This window comes from Polypterus senegalus, chromosome 7 (genome assembly GCF_016835505.1).
Source record: "Polypterus senegalus isolate Bchr_013 chromosome 7, ASM1683550v1, whole genome shotgun sequence".
NCBI classification, from domain to species: domain Eukaryota; kingdom Metazoa; phylum Chordata; class Cladistia; order Polypteriformes; family Polypteridae; genus Polypterus; species Polypterus senegalus.
In genome coordinates this window covers 25,844,934-25,861,548 of record NC_053160.1, presented here as the reverse complement: position 1 = coordinate 25,861,548, position 16,615 = coordinate 25,844,934, and the positions used below count along the sequence as shown (strand labels likewise).

At 37.3% G+C, this 16,615-nt stretch overlaps 1 protein-coding gene across 1 annotated transcript in view; it reads right to left on the bottom strand.

Annotated features, from left to right (window-relative positions):
• serinc5 (serine incorporator 5) overlaps window positions 1-16,615 on the bottom strand; it is a 75,646-nt gene that overhangs the window by 28,005 nt on the left and 31,026 nt on the right. Inside the window, exons 3-4 of the mRNA XM_039758369.1 lie at window positions 9,373-9,551; window positions 4,963-5,045 (exon numbers count right to left, since the gene is read on the bottom strand). Of these exons, the coding sequence (XP_039614303.1) occupies window positions 4,963-5,045; window positions 9,373-9,551 (262 nt within the window). The remainder of the gene's footprint in view (window positions 1-4,962; window positions 5,046-9,372; window positions 9,552-16,615) is intronic.

The window sequence follows — 16,615 nt, the reverse complement described above, 5'->3', positions numbered from 1 at the left end:
CAAGTACCATTAATTTACACCAACTGTTACAGACTTAAATAATGTATGTTTTTATTCTATGATAGTAACAATAACGGTAAATGCAGGAAAGACCTGGGATTGAACCTGCAACCTCTTGATTATGAGATAGCAGTTCTTACCTCTGCACCAGCCAAGCAGACATGTCAGCATTGTCCCCTAAGCCAATTTCTTTTTCTTCTGTTATATTCTTGAATAAAACTGCACTTGTTTTGTTATACTTGTTAAGCCTTTTGTGAAAGTGTTTATTTTATATTTGGACTTCAGTCTTCACATATTATACACTTCATGTCAACATTTTGTCATTAGTACATGCAAAAAGTTTATTTTTGTTATGTGTTCAACATTTCTTCCCTCACATTTCCTGTCATCCTACATTTACCCAGATCATTGTAGACACAGAACACACATGAAATGCAAGTATTCTAAATGACAATATATTATTTACCTTAAACAATTCCAGGTACCTCACACCCAGACAAACAGACTTGAGCTGGAAGAACTTGTGTCTCGTTGGTGGGGGATGGGATAGCAGGCTGCTTGTGCTGATTGACACATTTGCAAAACAAAGATGCTGATAAGGAGGTGTGAAGGAATTTAAGGTGGCCCGGGATTACTACTTTTTTTTGTAGGGGATTCTAGTGTTAAACATCATTGTTTCATTATTTAGTTTAATTCACTTTTCACAAAGGAAAATAAAGAATCACAACATTAAGAGTGATGAACTCAACATCTGACCAAATGAAACTACAGTAAAGGTATGAATGGGTAGCTCAAGAACATTAGAATATAAGATAGGAGTGGATATATACAATAACACTGTACAGTTAAAAGAGACATGAACAAGAATGAAAAAGGAACTAAGATGGATTTGTAATTAATGTAAAAAGGACTAAAAATAACACTGTATGATGAAGTTGAAAGTACAAGGAAACATCTACTGATGATGCATTTAAAATGTGTGTGTCAGAGATAAACTTCAGTGAGCATAAGTGAATGATGAAGAAATGTGGTAGGGACAAATTTTAAATAAAATCATCCCTAGAAAGTCTATTGAGAGAGAAACAGGAAATAGTGTTAAGAATTCTGGAATGAAGAAAACATAGCACAGTTTACAGGTGCTGGCCATAAAATTTGAATATCATGACAAAGTTGATTTATTTCAGTAATTCCATTCAAAAAGTGAAACTTGTATATTAGATTCATTCATTACACACAGACTGATGTATTTCAAATCTTTACTTCTTTTAATTTTGATGATTATAACTGACAACTAATGAAAGTTCCAAATTCAGTATCTCGGAAAATTAGAATATTGTGAAAAGGTTCAATATTGAAGACACCTGGTGCCACACTCTAATCAGCTAATTAACTCAAAACACCTGAAAAAGCCTTTAAATGGTCTCTCAGTCTAGTTCTGTATGCTACACAATCATTGGGAAGACTGCTGACTTGACAGTTGTCCAAAAGACGACCATTGACACCTTGCACAAGGAGGGCAAGACACAAAAGGTCATTGCTAAAGAGGCTGGCTGTTCACAGAGCTCTGTGTCCAAGCACATTAATAGAGAGGCGAAGGGAAGGACAAGATGTGGTAGAAAAAAGTGTACAAGCAATAGGGATAACCGCACCCTGGAGAGGATTGTGAAACAAAACCCATTCAAAACTGTGGGGGAGATTCACAAAGAGTGGACTGCAGCTGGAGTCAGTGCTTCAAGAACCACCACGTACAGACGTATGCAAGACATGGGTTTCAGCTGTCGCATTCCTTGTGTCAAGCCACTCTTGAACAAGAGACAGCGTCAGAAGTGTCTCGCCTGGGCTAAAGACAAAAAGGACTGGACTGCTGCTGAGTGGTCCAAAGTTATGTTCTCTGATGTAAGTACATTTTGCATTTCCTTTGGAAATCAAGGTCCCAGAGTCTGGAGGAACGGAGGAGAGTCACAGAATCCACGTTGCTTGAGGTCCACTGTAAAGTTTCCACAGTCAGTGATGGTTTGGGGTGCCATGCCATCTGCTGGTGTTGGTCCATTGTGTTTTCTGAGGTCCAAGGTCAACACAGCCGTCTACCAGGAAGTTTTAGAGCACTTCATGCTTCCTGCTGAATGACGAACTTTATGGAGATGCAGATTTCATTTTCCAACAGGACCTGGCACCTGCACACTGTGTCAAAATTACCAGTACCTGGTTTAAGGACCATGGTATCCCTGTTCTTGATTGGCCTGCAAACTCGCCTGACCTTACCCCATAGAAAATCTATGGCATATTGTGAAGATGAAGATGCAATACGCCAGACCCAACAATTCAGAAGAGCTGAAGGCTACTATCGGAGCAACATGGGCTCTCATAACACCTGAGCAGTGCCACAGACTCCATGCCATGCCGTATTGCTGCAGTAATCCAGGCCAAAGGAGTCCCAACTAAATATTGAGTGCTGTACATACTCATACTTTTCATGTTCATACCTTTCAGTTGGCCAACATTTTTAAAAATCCTTTATTTTCATTGGTCTTAATTGATATTCTAATTTTCCGAGATACTGAATTTGGGACTTTCATTAGTTGTCAGTTATAACCATCAAAATTAAAAGAAATAAAACATTTGAAATACATACAATTTTCACTTTTTGAATGGAATTACTGAAATAAATCAACTTTGTCATGATATTCCTTTATGACCAGCACCTGTATGCTGCAGTGACTGACATTTTTTTCCACTAGAAAATCACAACCACACTTTTGCATCACCACCAGCTCATTTCACATTGTAATAGCTTGTTTCTTAAGGGCTGATCAAAGCTGGATGAGCTCAATAAAATTCTATGGATTTTCTTTGGTGGAGTAGACCACACAGATGCATCACACATAAAATTGGGTGCAAAAATGGATTCAGCAGTGAAAAGAAATAAACAATTGTTGATTTTGACTAAAAAGGGATTTAGTAATGGCTTCCTCTAAGTATGAGGTGGACAAAGGTACATTAGGCTGTGCCTCCTTTAGATTATATATTGGACTGCAAATACCTATGTTAAAATATAAAAAAAGACAAAAACATTCTCTGCGATACCTTTATATTAAAAATCCTTTTGCCTTTGTTTTGTTTTGATACAAGTTCTACATGACCCTATTTTCCACTTTAATACTATTTATTATATGTACCTTAACAAAAAAATCTCAAATCACATTCATTTTGGTGTGCTCTTTTCACGATGGGAAAATGGCCAAGAGAGCATGCCTTTGCAAATCTCCCTCTTATTGTCGTTCTGTAGCTCTTAACACACACCCACGCACCCACCCACAAAACCCACCTGGACACTTCTTGGGCCAATGAAACAGCTCAGGCACATCTCCGCACATCAAGTTCAGTATTATTCTTGTTTCAAACAAACAAGAAAGAAAGAATGTAATTAAGTAATAAAGTTATAAAACTGACCTTCTCTAGTCAATTCTGACCAATCACACTCTGGGGTTAGACAAAAATGATTTCCTTCACTTCCTCACTCTTTAAACTTTGTAAAAGCATACAGCTAAATTTTACAGCTAAAGACACAGAAAAATACAGTCACATACCATTTGGCAGGTCATTGTAATCAAGTCCTTCACGTGTTGGTGCTTCACACTGTTCATTATGTCATGGGAAAACATATCTATCATTCAATTATTGGTACTTCATGGTGACCGATTGAAACATAATATGGGGAAGTTTGTGTAGTGCAATTGGGATTGAAGAAATCAGTCATTTTATATAGTGTATTTGGACTGAAGAAATTGGTTGTAAAATGAAAGTACCAACTCTTCTATTATTCATACGCATTCAATAAATTAGAGGGAACAGAACATTAGCCGTAAGTATAAATGGCCTTAAATGACTGTATTTATCAACCTATATGCCAAATGTTACTCTCTTTTTTAAAAAAAAAAAAAAAAAAAAACACTCCATCACAGCCTGGTAACACACAAATACACTTTCATACACATATATAATTTTTAAAAAAGCTACAATAAAAAAATACAGAAGTATTATGCTTACAGTGCATTACTCCATCAGTGTTCAAAGAATTCTGAAATGACTGTAAACCTTAACCATGAAATACTGGTTTAATTTAGCAATTAACATTATGTTTTAATCCTAATATAAAGGGAAGTGAAAATGTAGTCAGAGATGTGGGGCTGTGGAAGTGAACAATGCTTGGCTTGCTGTTCAGCAAATGTCACAGCTTTTATTCTTTTTGGTGCTATAACAGTTTGTAGTAGTTTTTATTGTGATCATAAGATTTACATTGCTGTGAACACCTAAGCTCAAGTCATTTTGTGCAGATATTTGTCTGCGTTTGCTGCGCTGGTATTCTGTATCTTGCACTTGATGCTCAGTAGATAGTGTTGCTGTTCTTTGTTTTTTTTTCCCCTATATTCGGCCTCTGCAATGTGATTCTCACTTTTCAGATGGTGCTGCTATACTTCCTTTCTACCATGTCACCCTGTCGGGCATTTAGTCGTAAGATAGTCCCAATACCTCATTACTTTACAGAGTTCCCCCCGGTGGTATTTTTTGCTTCACAAGCCAAATCACATCATCAGCTTTCACTTTTGATCAATATTCGAACGCCAGCGGTTTCTAAGTAATCACATTAAAAGATGGACACACCCCTTAGCATTTTATACATATAGACTGTTAGAAAGGAGATTGCCAACACATAATAAGTAGAAAACTGCTAACTTTAAAGTATACCAAATCACCTGCAAAACTGAGAATATGATAAAGAAAAAAGAAATCTGGAACTTTCAAGCTTTTTGCCTTTAAACTGTACTTCAAGAAATGTGATTCTACCGAGGTAGAAATCCATGCAAAATCTTACAAGTATTTTAAAATGTTAAATCTTAAACTTTCCCACACTTCATTTATGTGATTATCTTATACTCACGAAGGAAAACGTTTAATTTATACCTTCAAGGAATGTATCCTGATCTGGAATGAAGAATGCTCCTGAACAGCATGCAATCAAAACCACAAATTTAATAAACCAGAACCTAAAATAAAAAATAAAAATATTAGGTATTATCAGGCCTCACCCTCCACATCAAGCATACAAAACGGGAAATAATACATATTTTCAAATACCAATGATTAGTGAACACAATGACACAGTGAAACAAATCCATATTAGTACAAGGCAAGCTAAAAATACAACAACATTTAGTCAAGTATAGCATTATTTAAAAGATAAACACATTTGGGCAATGTTAGATAACTCAGTAATTTACAATCCCAGAGCTCTGACCATTTCAAAACAAAACATAAACACAAAATGCCATATAACACAAAAAGATACTTAAAGGCCTGTGTTGTGTGTAAGCATTAAATAATAGTATGTCTGTCTGTATTTTCCTTAGGATAGTTTCTCTTTAGGACAATACACACAAGACAGCCTATTGTGGAACCCAAAAATTTGACCCTAAGGGTTCTATTATTTGATTTCTGTGCGCTACAGTTTGCACACCAGTGCCACCTACTGGCTCACAGCAAGTGAAACACTTGAACAAACAAGCCAGACTAGCAGACAAAATGACCAGAGCCTAACATTACTTACCCAGGCAGCACCGCCTGCTGCTTCTATCTACTGTAGTATACAAAGGAGTATCATGCACCTTTGCCTGATGCTTGATCAAGAGTGGAAGTGCAGTGCAACACAAAAGAGCATCAAAGGATTGTTGCATAACTTTTGCTTTGTTTGCTTTTCTTCCTAGTTTAAGTAGTTTAGTCCTCCTTGAACTAAGATAATGAGTCCGACATGAAAGCGTTCATGCTTACAACGTGGTAAGGAGTTACTGTAATTCAGGAATCAAACTGGATCAAAAAAGAACAAAATCTCAACTCATGAGAACAGAGACAATGATAGAAAGGCAGTGAATGAAGGATGTGACAACCAATAATAACAACTGGGTCAATATTCAAAAAGCACATTAACCCAGCCTATTCAAATGACCCACAGGCCACATGCTGCCCAGAAGCAACCTCTGAGTTACACACTGGCCCAGCCAATGTTCCTGTCTGAAACACAGAGAAAAAGCGAGAAAAACACATTTTGTGAGCCTTCAGAAATTCCTACATAAATTCCTACAGTAGTGCACACTATGAATGTATCACTCTCCCTGAAAACTGTAACCTCCTCTCAACCCAGCTTCCTCCTGTGGTATAGCAGGTCCACAGCTCCTGTCAAAAAGGCTAGTTTTAATAAATAATCACCGCACTTGCGGCTTAGCAAGGAAGTGTGTTGGTGTGTGGCCGAAGCGGTTCCTGAGGAGTTCGCGATGTGCGTGTTTCTCACCTAAGTGCACAGGTAAGAAGCGGTCCGCATCTGTAATTGTTCCCAGGAGCTGCTGATTGCCACGACTACCACGCCTCTTCATAAACAGAAGCGCGAGTCGGCTAAAGGAAAAAAGAAGAGAACAGGAAAGAACGGGAGGTTGCAAGAGAGAGAGAGCACGAGCGAGCGAGAGAGAGTGGAGAGTGCGAGAAAAAGCCAGCGAGAGAGACAGAGCGCGAGAGCGAGCGAGCCAGCCAGCGCAGGCTTGCGTGCAGCTGAGCAGCTGAGCAGGGAGTGTTTGTTTCAGTGCTATTCAATGTTTTTACATTTAGTTTACTATTACACTGTGCATTCTATGGTATAATTAACTATTTTTGTTGTGCTTAAAAATATTTAAAGAAAATATATTTACATACAGTTCGTACGGTCTGGAACAGATTAATTGTATTTACATACAATACTATGGGGGAAAATTACTTTGGGTCATGACCAAATCGGGTTACGACCAGAGTTTTGGAACAAATTATGGTGGTGACCCAAGGTTCCACTGTATGTTTTTTCACCAAATAAACAAAATCTGTAGTACTTGGATTGTCGGCCTCTATATACCTTCACAGTACCTCAAACTTGTTCCAAACACCACATATGTGTACCGTCACCCTTCTTTTTAGAAAATAAGCACTGCTAACCACACATGTGGTGATTTGAAACTAACCTAGCTGTATGTTACCTCAGTGTTCAGTAGAAGTTGTATTCATTTGTGTTAGCTATTGTTATGACTTGTTATGGGTGTGTGCACAGGTAGCTTTTATAGCATTGATAGTCCTTTTTTATTCTGTTAAATTCACTTTGTGATGTGCTTGGGTCATATATGACCAAAATATTTAATTTTATTTTAAAAGGGAAACAAATGTTGTTGTTAATACCGTGCACTATTTTGTTTTTACGCACTTTGAGATGTGCCTAGGTCAGGTATGACCAAAATGTTTATTTTTCTATTTCAAAAATGTAAATAAAGTATTGCTACAACTGTACATATTATGTTCAGTAATAGATTTTTTTAATTGTTTTTTATGCACTTTTTGATGTGCTGGTGTCGGATGTGACCAAATTTAAAAGGCAAACAATCAATAAACAGTACTTATTTTTCAATATATTGATTTGAATTGGTTTAAAATTTCTTATTACTGGCTGCTTACCGGATGCTGAAAATGTCTGGCCCAGCTAAATTTCTTGGTTTGAAAATCTGGCCCAACTGAATTTCTAATTGAATAGCCCTGACATAAACATTTGTTTTCTTCCTTAATCCATTCTACAGGTAATAAACTTTAACACTAATTCAAGTTTAATTCACCTTAAGTACACTGATTAAGAAAAGGTAACATGACCTGGTTTTAAGAACTGTAAAGGACATTTCACATTACACAACTTTTCCATTAGACTTTCAGTCCCAGACTTCATTTACACAAGTCAGGGGCAGTCGCTGGGCTCAAGTGATCACCAGTTGTTTAGTTTGACATACAAAGATACCCAGTCCAACCAGTCTGCGACTCACCCTGACAAAATCAAACAGGTCTGACCTTGTCTCAAGCTGTAGGGGTAGGCTTGTGCGCATGTGGGAGCAGACAGCCAATGAGCACTTACCAAGAGGTATAATGCATATAATGCAGCTAAGAGGAATAAGGAACAGGGGTGTTTTGGACCCGACCTGACAAATAGAAGACAGACTTGTTTTTTTTAATGATGTGTGTTTTATGTTGGGGGAACAGAAAAAGCTGTCGGAAAAAGAGCCATGTTAGCAATACTCTGAAAATGTGAAAGCCATTAAGCAGTAGTCTAATATGCTCAGTTGATGAGACCAGCAACCACGGTTGTCATATTTGGCATCCCCTATGAATAGAAGTCATGTAATATGACATCAGCTTAAGACAATCAAAATACATACATACAAGAGAAAACATAACAGGGAGGAAAGAACCAAAAATTATTGTGTCATTTAGTACTCATGGTAACCAATATATGTCAAGTCTCTAATGTCAAACTATCTAAAAGCTAAAATGGTGAAAAGCTGAAAAAATTATGGATCTCTCTTGCCTGATATTTTATGAACATTACATTAGTTGTGAATTTCCCCTTGGGATTAATAAAGTATCAATCTACCTACAGTATCTGTCTGAGTGCAAGTGACTTCTGACATGATACAATGACCTACTGTTTTGCCAATTTTTGAAATCTTGCTAAATTTGCATGCACCTTGATTTTTTCGTATAAAATCATTATTCACTATTCTAATGATTGTGCTTTTAAGGATTATTGTTCTTAAGTACATTACCTTTTATCAAAATGCAAAATGGAAAGTATGCTTTATTATAAGGTAAATCAGAGTTGGGTTTAATTTCCATGACATCTGCTTGAGAAGCAAGAATGTCAGTTGTAAGATGCATTGTACAGTTAACTAACTAACTGGGGTGGCATGCTGGTGCAGCAGTAGCACTGCTGCCTCACACTAAAGACTGTGGTTTGCATTCCTGGTTACTTCCTACATGGAGTTTGCACCTTCTCTCCATGTCTGCATGAGTTTTCTCCAGGTACTCCAGTTTCCTCCCACAGTGAAAAGATGCGCAGGTTGGATGGATTGGTGTTGTTAAGTTGGCCCTACCCTGTGTGTGTGTGCGTGTGTGTGTGTGTGTGTGTGTGTGTGTGTTCACCCTATGATGGACTGGCACCTTACCCATGGATTGTTCCTGCCTTGCAGTGCTTGATGGGATAGGCTCCAGCTTCCCTGTGACCCTGCTCAGCACAAATGGGCTTAAAGTGGATGGATGGAAATTAATGTACGTGTCATTACTGCATTTAAATGAAGTTACTTACATTGGACTGACATGTAATATACTGTATAACATTCTCCTATATGATAAGGAACATTCTCCTTAATCTGGATCTTTTAATGCAAAAATAAAATACATAAAACAATTAAAAACACATTTCATATGTAAGTGAAATCGTTTAACTGTTTAAATTATCATGAAAGAAAGACATACATTACATACCCATTATGTATGTGTGCTCTGCAGCTTTTACTGTCACGAACTTTGATCATGAGAAGAAAAAATACAAAAAAGAAGCATGCCATTCCAAAACAGACTTTATAGACAGCAGAATATCCCACAAGTTTCTCACAATAAACCCCTGCCTGCAGATGTTCACAGAGGTCATTGTAGAACGGTATCTAAGAAAAAGAATAATGAGAATTAAGAAAATAAGTAAATAAAAGCAAAAAAATGACAATAGGTACAGAAGATTACCATAAAATACAGTAAGTAAACTCCTTAGATAAAAATACTGACATGTTGTATTACATTTTTGAATATTTAGAATCTTTAAATGTTTAATTCATTAGAATACCAGGACTGCAAATTTCCTGGAAGTGGTCAACAGCACAAGAGTAGAATGAATTTATTGAATATGCTGCTAGGTGCATCATGCGGAGTTGATCAAGTGCAAATTTCTGGCATTTATCGTACAACTGTGCACAAGACTACAGTGATTTGTCTCACTAAGCCGAAAAAAAAGTATGTAAGGTCCTATCAAACATCAGGAAATGATGGCCATGTTTTTCATCATTGATGGTCTTGATCATAAAGAGTTTGTTCCCTGTGGGCAGACTGTTAATCAGCAACATTACACCGAGCTGCTGAGGTGTCTATGGGGAAAGCATCAAGAATAAAAAAAACGTCTGGAAGAGTGGTGCATGCAAAACTGCACTTTGCACCATTACAACATTCCTGCACACACTGTGTTGTCAGAGTGTTTTAACAAAAAACAATGTGGTTCTTGCTTTACAACCCCCCCGACCCCCCCAAATCCCCAGATCTCACTCCCTGTGAGCAAGCTTCTTTTAATTTTCAAAATTAAAACTGAAAGTGATGGGAAGAAGACTTGTGACCATGGAAGAAATTAAAGGAAAAAATGTGGAGGCTCTAGACATGGGAATAAAAAATGAGTATAGGAAATGTTAACAGGAATGTGAGAGGCTCTGGGAAGATGATTCTGAAGGTGACTAAATGCAAATTGTTAATACGTTTTATAAAAGTAAACCTTCATATACAGTGGGGTAAATAAGTATTTGATCCTCTACTGAATTTGTATGTTTGTTCACTTACAAAGAAATGAACAGTTACCACACAAAATCCATAAATTCTGAGCTTTCCTCTCATGCATGGTTCAAACATACTGAATTACTCAATCATCTATGAACAAAGATTTCTGGTGTCTGGTGAAATTTAAAATACAATTTTGAGTTTTGTTTTGATTTAAAGATTTAACAAGTCAGTTATTTAAAACATTTTACCATCTCAATCAAGACCACAGATGCTGTAAGTTTCCACTGCAATTCATTTCTTAATTATTGGAAACTTCATGCAAATAACTAAAATGTATTTATTCTATACATTTGCTCACTTGTCATATTCAGGATGCATTTATTGTGTTACTACCCACAAAGGCACATTTTATCTAATACCAGGGTTTCACAGATTTTGCCATTATCTTACATTTTAGGCAATTTAAATGTAATTAGGAATGTGGGTCTGGCATTTTATCACATGTAGCCATTACCTGGAAAGCAAACACTCCATAACAGTTAAATTAAGTAAACAGAAAGCTCTTCTGTGAATTAAACTTACAAGGGATAAAAAGACGTGAGCTTACTATACATCCAAGAACAGTGAAATACCAAAATGATTCAATACCTTTAATCAAGTAGTGAAACAGAAAGCAACAAAATAATGAAGTAACTAAAAACTGCATGTCACATTTTGTGATTTTTCCAGTGATTTTCAATAATAGACTTCATTTATATAACTTTAGCGAGTCTGAGGTAGTCGGTGACACAGCCTTGTGACCGTCAGCCACCTAGTATTACATACCCAATGACTCACTCCGACTAGTCCACTACTCTTCCCCAACAAAATCAAATGGGTATGATTTTGTCTTCAGTCATAGTGATGGGCTATGCGTGTATGAGAACTGACAAACAATGAGTGCTAATCATACAATTCATATAATGCAGCAACAATGAATAGACAGTGGGTGTTTTGGAATTCACAAACAGAAGAGAAGTTCATCCGTCTTAAGTCTCATGTTTTACAATTCATGTCAGAATGGAAAGAGAAAAAAAGAAAAGAACCACAACTGTAACATAAGTCACCACAGCTGTTAACCCTTTGTCTGTCAGGCAGCACATTACTAGACGTCAGAAAAAGGGGTGAACAATACTGTGCTGGAAAGTCAACATGAAATCACTAAATGGGACATGCTCAGTGATTTTCACTTATTTAAATTGACATCAGCCGGTAACTGCAGTCAGCAACTCTAACACACCCAGCAAGTACAAGTCGCATACTGTGAAATCGGCTTTAGTCTTTGCTTAAGAGTGACTGATTGCATAGAAAACATTAGCCACTCTTCTGGGGGAGAAGAAGGTTTCTTTCACTGAAGAATACCCTTATTTTTCTTTTGAGATTATACTGCTCTCATAAAGAAATGGAAAAATGCAGTACTTTACTAGCTAAGAAAATAAGTCCTATGCAACAGTTTTTATATAGACACAAGGATAAAAAGTCTTGCAACTCTAGACTTTTGAGGTGTGCAGATATAGTCCATTCACAAATATGTTATGTGAAATCATACATACAGTTAGAGTACATTTTATATTTGAGCCACTCATATGACCCAAACTAGTAGTGGATTTTTCCAGCATTTGGACACAATTTATAGTTATTAAATTAAACTATAATAAACCCCCTAATGCAGTGTATGCTCTGCAAATACAAACCCGATACAATCTTTGAAGTTCTGGATCCTTTCTTATGACTTGTGATTGATAAGCTCTGCCTCATCTGGCTTATCATAGTACAAAGGTTGAAAAAGAGTGAATATAACAATGTTATTGTGAATGATAAGCTCTTGACAGCCCATATATTTATAAAACAAAATAAATAAAATGAAAAAACAGAAGGCAATTTTATTTGTTACACAATTCATCTGTTTAAATGTAAATCATTTAACAGTTTGCTTTAAAACTCTGGCAGGTATGTATACCAGCAGTTCTTTCTGGCTACACGTTGCATTAAAAAGAGCTCTAATATTAAAATTATTAGGTACTTTTTTGCACCATAGCATAAAAAAATGAACAAAACTACTCCAAAATGATAAGTTTAACAAAAATGGGGCCATCAAGTCAGGTCACTGTGGTTCCTAACACATCCAGAGAAAAACAAGAGTAGGCAGTTTGTGAATTGTTCAGAAAAATCCAATTTTTAACGTTTTGAATGGCCAATGAATCTCTGTCAGTCCTCACTTAACATTTATGTAAGAGTCTGCAATTTTCATCTGGTGCTTCTAGTGGCTTACAAGTGTAACAGCTGACTTATCATTAATGACAAATGTTTAGAAATGTGTGTGTGTTACTGTATGAGAGGTTTTGCTTATTAGCCAATAAAGGAGTTATCCTACAGCTATATTGTGGAGTTCCATACATAGTATGATCAGATTTGCAATTGATTAGAAAATGCTTAGATTAAACAAATAAATTAACTTAAAAATACTAAAATGATAAAGGCTGTCTGGAGCAATGGATAAAGATGGGTTTCCAAGGAGACAACAATCAACAGTATATTAATTTAAAATCATAGACCTTTCATAAAATGGGATACCTAAGAAAAAGAAAAAAAAAACACACTGAATAATGGATTTAATATAACGTGTTGTTCTGGCAATAAATGGTACAGGGCAGGAGTCCTTTGCTAGACAGCATCTCAGAGCCCATGCTGTTTCATTCAAACACACATATACACACAATCCCACACTCACACAGACACTGACTCTGGGCCATTTCAGAAACACCAGCTAAGTGAGAATAAAGCTCCATAATAATATACACCATATGGCCAAAAGTGATGGGGCACCCATCCAAATGATTGATTTCAGGTGTTTCAGCAACACCCTCTGTTAATAAAATCAAGTGCATAGCCGTGTAATCTTCATTAATAAACACTGACAGTAGAATGTGTTCTACTGAAAAGCTCAGGAACTTTAAACACGGCACTTGTCACAGAATGCTCCCTTTACCACAAGTCAGTAAATTAAATATGTGCTCTGCTAGATCTTCCCCAGTCAAATATACTGTGACAGCTATTTTGAAGTGGAAGCATTAAGGATCAACAACTGCTCAGTCACAAAGAAGTAGACCAAGTTAACTCACAAAGTGAGGTCCGACAAGTACTAAAGCACATAGTGTGTGTAAATAGCAGATCCTCTGTTGAATCATTCATATCTGAGTTCCAAACTATTTCTGGAAGCAATATCAACACAAGTACAGTGCATCGGGAGCTTCATGAAATGGGCTTACATGGCCATGCAGATGTACACAAACCGAAGACCACTGTAAAATGTGCCAAGCATCAGCTGGAGGGGTGTAAAGCATACTGCCATTAGACTTCTGGGGCAGTGGAGACATGTTCTCTAGAGTGATGAATTTCCAAGAGAATGATACCTTCTGGACTGGATAGTGTCTACTATACAAGTTTGGTGGGTCTGTTTTTCAAGGGTTGGGTTAGGCCTCTTAGTTCCAGTGAAGGGTACTGTTAATGCTGTAGCATACAAAGACATTTTGTGTGCATCCACCTTTTTGGCAACAATTTGAAGGCGGCCCTTTCCTGTTCAAGCATGACTCTGCACCTGTGCAGAAAGCAAAGCCTGTAAAGACATTGAGAAGTTTGGTATGGTGGAACTATTACTGAGCTATTGAGCTACTCATTGTAGGTCTTCATCAATACTAACTGCCGCATGAGTTTAATCAGTGTTACAATCACTTCTAATCCATTATTGATGTAATTTGGTGTACTCTTGGACGGAATTAAACTGTCTAGGGATAAGTCGATTGTAATAGCCCTTGTCACACTACTAGCACACAGACTGATCTTGTTTAACTGGAATAATCTCCCCAATAATCCCCAGCCACCTTTTATCTCAAATTAGGAAAAAAGGTAATTTTTTCTTAGAGTATATGATCACATTTTATGTTTTTTTACATTTTTTTTTAAACATTGCAAGAATTCATTAATATTATTTTAGAATAGACACACTGGGCCTGTGATTTTGACTCTTATGTTATTGTTTTATCATATTTTAAAATATGAGTCTCTATTCTTTTTTTTCCTGTTCTTTGGTGGGTCATATCTTGTTTAGCCTTTTGTTGTTTTGCTTTTCTCCTTTGCTATCATTTTGAAATAAAATGGTTGTATCTGTCATTATGATATGTTTAATTTAGTAGCACGTCGCTGTAATTTTCTACTTTTGGACAATAAAATATATTTAAAAAAAATAAATAAATAAAATGATTTGGTATAGCAGAATATGTATTACCACATTCTGAAGCCGAAAAGATTTTTTTAGAACTAGTCAGAAACTAGAAACTAAATCACATAGCTTATTCAAACTTGTGATTTCAATTTATGTAAATTGGAATCAGTCTTGCCACACTACTAATACTAGATGGGATGACAAATTGGACAAGTGACATGGAAACATCTCTGGCATCTACATATCCTGTCGTAGAGCAGCACTGGATGTGTCTGACAATGCTGTGGTTTAGTTACTACCCAAAAACAAGCAGAAACTGAAACAAGTAAAACAGTCATATGGAAAACACAAAATTGGTGTATTGTCAGTGTAGTAGAACTGCAGGAGTGCTTCTCTTGTATGGACGGGGATGTGCCGACATACTGACAGACACTACACGAGTCCACTTATACTGTCAGTGAATATAATAAATTGTGTGAATCAATAGCCATTAAACAAAGAATTGTCAAAGTGTACCTAAATAGTAAGCTATGGAGTACTATACAGGACTACTGCTTTTAGGTAAACAAAATGGTCAATGGGAAAATAAGGTAGAACAATGTGTTTTACAGCAAAGAAATAACAAGTCAAGTTAAGTTGGAGAGCATGCACTGGTACAGTGCGTTGCCACCCCCACTACATGACAAAACAACTCGGGATCCCGGTTGGCAACCCCCTAGGCCAGGGGTCCTCAATCACGGTCCTGGAGAGCCGCAGTGGCTGCAGGTTTTTGCTCCAACCCAGTTGCTTAATAAAAAGCACTTGCTAAAGTAACACTTCTGCTTCACTTTAGTGATTTTGAGCCCTTATTGCTTAATTCTGTCTTAAACAGCTATTTTAATTGCTCCTTATTATCAATAACATGCAAATGACAAGAGAGAGCAGCATTTCTCCATTTAGCTTATTTACATTTACACCTGTGTGTATTTATCTGCACTATTGGGTTTAATACTTGGAAGAAAAATGAAGAGAAAAAAGTGAAGGACTGAGAATTACTCGTCCATTTTAGCCTTCGAATCATTTGCATGATAGAAAGGGAAAGAAAATCTAGGATATGAGAATGACCTGACATAGCAGAGTTAATTTAATTTCATAGCTTGTTAGTGCTTTATTGGCAAGAATTGCTTTCTAATTAAGCAACCAGGTCAGAACAAAAACCTGCAGCCACTGCGGCTCTCCAGGACTGGGATTGAGGACCCCTGCCCTAGTCAGACACGCGGTCCAGTGCCAGGATGTGGTCGATGGTAGACTTCGTAGACATAAAACCAGAATGTTCCGGTTGCTGGTAGGTGAGCAAGTGATCACAGATCCTATTGAGGACGACAAGGCACCGAGAGCAGTGTTATTCCCTGTCGTTGCTGCAGTTCAGGCGATCACCCTTACCTTTCCAGATAGGGACGACAAGTCCCGTTTTCCAGTCAGTTGGGATGATGTCAGTTTCCCAAATGAAAGCAAAGATTGCTTGCAATGCCAGGAGGACAGCCTTATCACCAGCCTGGAGAAGTTCACCCCGGATACCACAGATCCCTGCAGTCTTTCCCCCCCTCAGCTGGTTCACCACCTGTGCAATCTCAGTGAGACTGGGTGGTTCACAGCTAATTGGAGGATCAGCCTCAAGAACCGTGAACTCAGAGATATCAAACATCCTAGCCGGAGGATCAGCTTTGAACAACTGCTCAAAGTAGCCATCCCACTGGGTCACAACTGCAGTGTCATCCGTAAGGACCGTTAAATCAGCTGCCCTGACTGCGACTCTCCGAGGAACAGATTCAAATGTACGTAATGCTTCAATTCCTCTTTAAGCAGGACGTGGGTCACTAGTTAACAGATGGTGTGTCACTTGCTCACAGATTCCTCTAACAAATGCATCTTTATCTGCCTTCAGAGCCT